At 38.6% G+C, this 6,362-nt stretch overlaps 2 protein-coding genes across 3 annotated transcripts in view; one reads left to right on the top strand and one right to left on the bottom strand.

Annotated features, from left to right (window-relative positions):
* Positions 1-383: 383 nt before the first annotated feature.
* Positions 384-5,167, bottom strand: nopchap1 (NOP protein chaperone 1). The gene is made up of 4 exons (XM_044020783.1): positions 5,041-5,167; positions 2,520-2,594; positions 2,283-2,416; positions 384-1,980 (listed from the first exon to the last, which is right to left on the bottom strand). The coding sequence occupies exons 1-4, from the start codon at positions 5,111-5,113 to the stop codon at positions 1,792-1,794; spliced, it is 471 nt and encodes a 156-aa protein (XP_043876718.1). The 5' UTR covers positions 5,114-5,167; the 3' UTR covers positions 384-1,791.
* A 227-nt stretch (positions 5,168-5,394) lies between these two features.
* Positions 5,395-6,362, top strand: part of slc41a2b (solute carrier family 41 member 2b) — a 36,489-nt gene continuing 35,521 nt past the window's right edge. The window contains exon 1 of one of the 2 annotated variants that reach the window (XM_044020778.1): positions 5,395-5,710. The gene's annotated coding sequence lies outside the window, so the exon portion shown is untranslated. The remainder of the gene's footprint in view (positions 5,711-6,362) is intronic. The other variant, XM_044020777.1, reaches the window with a different exon arrangement.

The following is a 6,362-nucleotide window of genomic DNA, read 5'->3' as shown; positions in this document are numbered from 1 at the left end:
ATGCAAAATAAATATGTTATGGACCAAACAAAACAGAATCTAAAATTAGGTCAACGACTTAATATGATGATATTAAGTGGTGAGTTTGAGTATGGTTATCATAAAAAGTTTTAATAATTCTTAAGACTGAGCCAGAATTAGGACTTTTCCCTCACTACAGTTTTTTTTGTCAAAGAAAACTAAATTATTAGGGTTAGCTCAAACTGATTAAAATATCATTATCAAAATAGTGACCATTAATTTAGTAATCAATTAATAATGGATGCAGCCTGGATATGCATGTTAAATTAGTCTGCGTTTCAGGACATTGGTGCAGTCTCATCTGACAAAATCAACACTGATTGGATTAGACTTTATAATAAACAAACATGAAGTCAAAAAGATAAAAAATAAGACAGTTTATTTGCTCTTGCTTTACACAAATAGGTTCTGCAAAAAAAGGTGAGGGTTTGTTTTAAACAGTGTGTGCGACACCAACACAAACACAAGTGTCCATCAAACTCCTGCATTAAAACTGGACCACACGTGTTTAACGTTCCCTGAAGTTCTGTCTTTTTGTTGCTTTGCATACATTTTAAAGACACAAAACAAAGAAATATGCTGTACATCTCAAATAACTAGTGCAGTAGCCACCCTCTCACACATTTCTTTTTCCAAATAAGTTAGCAGTGCACACATTGGTGCCCTTTGCCAAGTCTGAAGCCTATAAAGTGAACCATTTGAAGTCTAGACGAAAACTGATTAACTTTTTTTTCCCCCTAATAATCTGCATTGAATGATTATTATTTATTAATCTGCCAATTATTACAAATTACCCATTTTTGTTGAGACTTGATAAATAAAATGATCAAATAATGGATTTGTTGTTTGGTCCATTAAATGTTAGAAAATGTTGATCAATGTTTCCTAATCCATGAAATGATGTTCTTAAATGCTTTATTTCTTTTACACAAACCAAAGTGAACCAATTTTAATGATTTGTTAAATGGAGCAGAAACCTAACCCTTAAAGAGACACACCATTAAGTGTATTTTTTTTTTCAAAAAATAGTTACCAAAGTTAAGCTATTTTTTGGTATCTGTTATCATTAAACAATTATATTTTAAATTGGCTAAATATACTGGCCAAAAAAAATATCAGCATTAATTATCAGTTACGAGCAGCCCAGACTTGGACATAGAAAAACCCATATTAGGGATGCATGACGTTATTGGCACAATATGAATATCAGCTGATACTGGAAGAAAAAACCTAAATATATACATAGGTGTATTGATTTTTGGCCCAAGCACTCCTGATATATTGGCAAAATGTCCAAGATCGTGCATCCCTAACCCACATCAGTTGACTAGTAGAGGAACAAATAAAATAGGCTGATGCTGGTGTCACTGAGGTCAATTTCACCAACACATTACAACTTCCTGTTTGTGGTTTTCAAAGTGACGCAAAAGGCTCTGGCTTCTGTCGAACCTGTTGTTGCTAAGCAACCAACCCTTAATTAATACATTAAATTAAGGAAAGAAAAACAAACAAACACAGCAGATTATGAGCAGTGACATTTCCCTCACAGTCCATGAATCTGGACACACACACTTGATCCACAGTTTAAGTATGAAGTCAAAAGTCACATGATCAGCTGATTGACGTCATCACGTCGTCTGTTCTGGCTCTCAAGGCACTTGTTGCTGTTTCCAGAGCGATGCTCCTGCTTCCGTTTGCTCCTTATGTCTCTGCGTCCAGCATGTATATGAATAACGTCTTCAAATAAGTCAATGAATTGAATCCACAGTTTTACTTCCCCTGCTGGTCCAGAACCTGGATGCTGGCCTTCTTCTTGCCTTTGTCTCCAGGTAGTTTCAGGTTCTGCTCCGTGACCTTGGGCTCATCCTCTTCGGAGTCTGAGTCGTCTTCAGAGCCTGACAGGTCACCTTCGTTGTCACAGTCGCTGTCTGAGCCACTGAGCTCCACCAGTGCGACGTCCTGAAGACGAGAAAGAGAGACCACAGGTTAGAAGAAGAAGGAGTTTTACCACGCGATTATAGTGAAGAAAGTTACATTAAGAGATGCCCCATCCATGTTTAATACATAGACTATGCACTTTGTTCTCCATGAATAAGTGTTTTGTTTTCTTCAGTTACACAGATATCATGATGCACTGATATGTCTTGCAATATATAATATGATTGATTGATTCCCACCCCTATTGTCCAACATAAAAATTCTTTGTCCCTTTACTTCCCTTACTGAAAAATGCCCATATGTCCCATGAGGACAACACTCACCATCTCTATGACCCTCTGAGCCTCGTCCACTCTCTCGATATCAAAGTGTCCAGCAGGAGCTTCCTCCATCTGCTGCTTGAGCTTCTCATTAGCCTCTGCCATCTGAGGCAGGAAGCTCTGCAGCCGCTCCAACACTGTCACACACACATACACACATCCCATCATCTCTACTGTTTCCACATAAACAGTCAAATTTAAAGGAAGACATGAGGTAAGGGATGTGATGTTGGGTCTCACCGCTGCTCTTGGGCAGCCTCGCGGTCTGCAGGACTCCACTGGACTTTGGCTTGAGCAGAAGCTTCTCAGTGAGACCTGGCAGCAAAACATACATGTTCATGACAATAAAGCAAATGCAACCACAATTGATTTAACACCTGTCTCTACAGAGACGATGGAGCAGATATTTCTCTCCATCCATGTTTTATGCTAATATTTTTTACATTTATAACTAAATCTATGGTCCTGTTAGCATTGAGCTAATGTTACATCCTCTTTTTGACCTTCTTGCTTCTTCATTAATCAAAAACAACCAACAATTATGGCTGAAACAATTACTCCAATATAAATTACTATAGCCACTGCCAAACTGTTTTGATAATTGATTTGAGTGTTTTTTTCAAATCATTAAAAGTTTTCTGATTTCTCAGTTTCTTAAATGTGACTATTTTGTGGTTTCTTTGCTCCATTTGTACTTAACAAATGTTTCAGTACACGCCTCTGCCTCTATTTATAGCAAATGATATGAAGCTCGTGCTAAGCTAATGCTATGGAGTGTGAGATCGATTGTGCACACATGGAATGCTTCACTGACACAGACCCTGAAATAAGAATGAATGTAACCATGGACACATACAGTTAGGCCCATATATATATTTGGACAAAGACACACATTTTGTCATTTTGCCTCTGTACACCACCCCTTTAAAAACCCCTTTACAACATCAAGCCAAGTCAAGAAGTTAGGCGTGCCATTTTCAAAGTTTACAATCAAAAGATGCCTTCATGAATGCATGAATAACACTCTACAACAAGAGGGCTAGATTAGCATTTGCTTGAAAATATCTTAATAAAAGCCTGCAGAGTTCTGGAAAAAGATTCTCTGGACAGATGAAACATGAACTTGTACCAGAATGACGGGAAGTGAAAAGTGTGGAGAAGGAAAGAAACAGCTCATGATCCATAGCATAACACATAATCTGTCAACCATGGAGGAGACACTGTGGTGGCTTGGGCATGTATGGCTGCCAGTGGACCAGGCTCACTTGTGTTTATTGATGACGTGGCTGCTGATAGAAGTAGCAGGATGACTTCTTAAGAGTACAGGAGTATCCTCTCTGTTCACATTCAGCTAACTGCTGCAATTACATTACAGATGGATAATGACCGAAATCATAGTGTAATAGCAACAGTTTTTGAAGGTAATGAAATAGAATGTTCTTCAGTGACCAAGTCAGTCACCTGATCTCACGCTTTTCTGTTACTGAGGACTAAACAGAAGGCAGAAAGACCTACAAACAAGTGGCAACTGAACTGAAGGCGACCTGGCAAAGCATTTCCAGGGAGGAAACTCAGCTTTTGGTGATGTCAATGGATTCCAGACTTAAGGGAGTCATTGACTGCAAAGGATTTTCAACCAAGTATTAAAAGAAGCAGTTAATTTATCATGATTTGTTAAGGGTCTGAAGCTGCCCTTGTGTACTAATATTTGTAACCAATCCAATTCTGCTGCACCCGGTACCACTTATCACTAGGGATGTCCCGACACAGCGTTTTCACTTCTGATACGATACCGATATTGCAGCCTTGAGTATTGGCCGATACCGATATTGATGCGATATATCAGCACGAATCATACTTAAATATGAACACTCAATCAGAAATAAGTGGTATTGGTATATCCCTATTAGCACAATGTAACTGTGGAATAAAGAATTATGGAGCCATGACTGAAAACAGTAAAAATGTGTCCTCACAGCCTACAAAGACATGTATACACACACACACACACAGGTTTGCACAGCTATTCTTACCATTGACTTCCATTAATGTGCACAGCCATGACCAGTAAACACCTTTACTTTACCTAACCACAATTCAAACCTTAGTCCTAAACTTAACTCGCTCCTCAGAAATGCCTCATTAGGACCAGGTTTTGGTCTCCATAAGTACTACTGAACAGTGTCAGTCCTAAAGAGACACACCTCTATAGTTGCGCAGACACTTTAACCTTGATATCATGATATACTTTCAACAATATAACAAAAGGTTCAATAAATTATATGATAATATTCATGCTCCGTGCAATCACACTTTGAGAAAGAACACATTCATATCAAATGAATTCACTAAAGAGCAAAACTTTAATTATCCTTATTCAACCTAAACAACCTACACTAACTAATCCTAATCTAAAACTCAAAAGTCAATTTGAAGTAGAACCAATTCTAATGTCCACACAGTCACTGTTGAATCATCGCGCGCGCACGCACGCACGTTTGTGCAACTGTTCTTGTCAGTACACTGAATTCGTTGACATCCATTCATTAGCAAACCCTAACCAACGCCGTATACTTAACCTGACCCATTAACCCCTTAAAATAAGACTAAACCAGACCGACAAACATGAGGTTCTGCTTCATTACGATCAGGTTTTGGTCTCTCCATGAGGACTATTGGTCCTGACAAGGTCAGTGTTTGTACCAGAAAAGGTTCCCACAAAAAAAAAACATGTATATATATACACAGTAAACATACAGACCTGCCCCATTTCCACACGACAGCAGAGCCTGTGAACTTTTCTTCTCTTCGTTCAGCTCCATGTCTGTTTTCATTAGCGCGTGTTACCGACTGAGATCAGCGTCCGGGTTAAGTGTCACGGCAGACATGAGGCTGTGATATACACAGCGCCCCCTGTTGTAGTGGAACTAACTCAGGTTGGCACTGAAAAAAAAACCAAGTAGACACAACTTGAGAATGGAGGCTTAAACACGACCACTTAAAACAGGCGACATATGTTACTGAGTTGTTGTGAAACAAAACAAGTAACTTATGTGTGTTATGCTGTGCAAATACATGTAGTTTGCGGTTAGTGTGGAAATCTCGCGAGAGGTCTCACTCCCACCCGCTAGTGTTTTACATTAATTTTTATCTGTTAAAAGCAAAAATTGTACGAATCAAAGGTTTAAAGGTGAACCGAGCGCATCTTTTGTTTGTTGTTACACGTTCGAATGTAAAACGTGAAAGTGGGAAAACGCAATAACATCAGAGACACTATTTTCAATCCGAATCAATCATCTTATTTACGTAGACGATCTTTGGTGACGGAGTTTTCTGTGACGCGGCTCAATTACTGTCTTGTCTGTCTGTCTGTCTCTCAGGACTAGTCTTGCGGCTTTTTTTCTTGGATGAAGTGGCTACGCAGCATTAAGGTAACGTCTGGAAAATAAAGACACATTTGGTGTTAATGAGATAAACTAGCTACTGGGTAATTTAAGATAGTTGTTTGGGTTTGTCCACAGCTAGCTAGCATCTGTGTAAAGTCGCATGTCCACGGCTAGCCAGCTTGTGTTTGAGTTTTTATGTATAATTGCTGGATTATGCACGAGACAGACGGATGTTAACCACGTTTGAATGGAAATAAAGTATCCAATTTTGGTGTCTGCTATGGGTGGGAGTTGCCAGAGATACTACGATACGGTATTATCACGACATATAAGGCATGATATTATCACGATGTTGCAAAAGGTTTAATGTTTTTGGTAACATCAGTTACATCGCAAACAAATACAAAAAAGCGGTGTCGTGTCCTTCTCCATAGAGTACTCACTTCCTGGGTCTACGTTAATAACATTGTACTTATTGTTTACTTGTCCCAAACAGTATATGGATAGATAGATAGATAGATAGATAGATAGATAGATAGATAGATAAAAATCAGACAAGTTGTTTTAATCTTAAAGAAAGACTCAAACTGATTGTTGCAGCCCTAATATTCTATCACCATTCACTTTGCTACTGTCCGATTTTCTGCTTTTCTGCTTCCTGCTTGACTATTTGTATGAGCCAAGGTTAAAAAAAACA

This window comes from Solea senegalensis, linkage group LG3 (assembly GCF_019176455.1).
Source record: "Solea senegalensis isolate Sse05_10M linkage group LG3, IFAPA_SoseM_1, whole genome shotgun sequence".
Lineage (NCBI taxonomy): Eukaryota > Metazoa > Chordata > Actinopteri > Pleuronectiformes > Soleidae > Solea > Solea senegalensis.
Note: the sequence above shows the minus strand (reverse complement) of the source record. Positions and strands in the feature narration are given on the sequence as shown.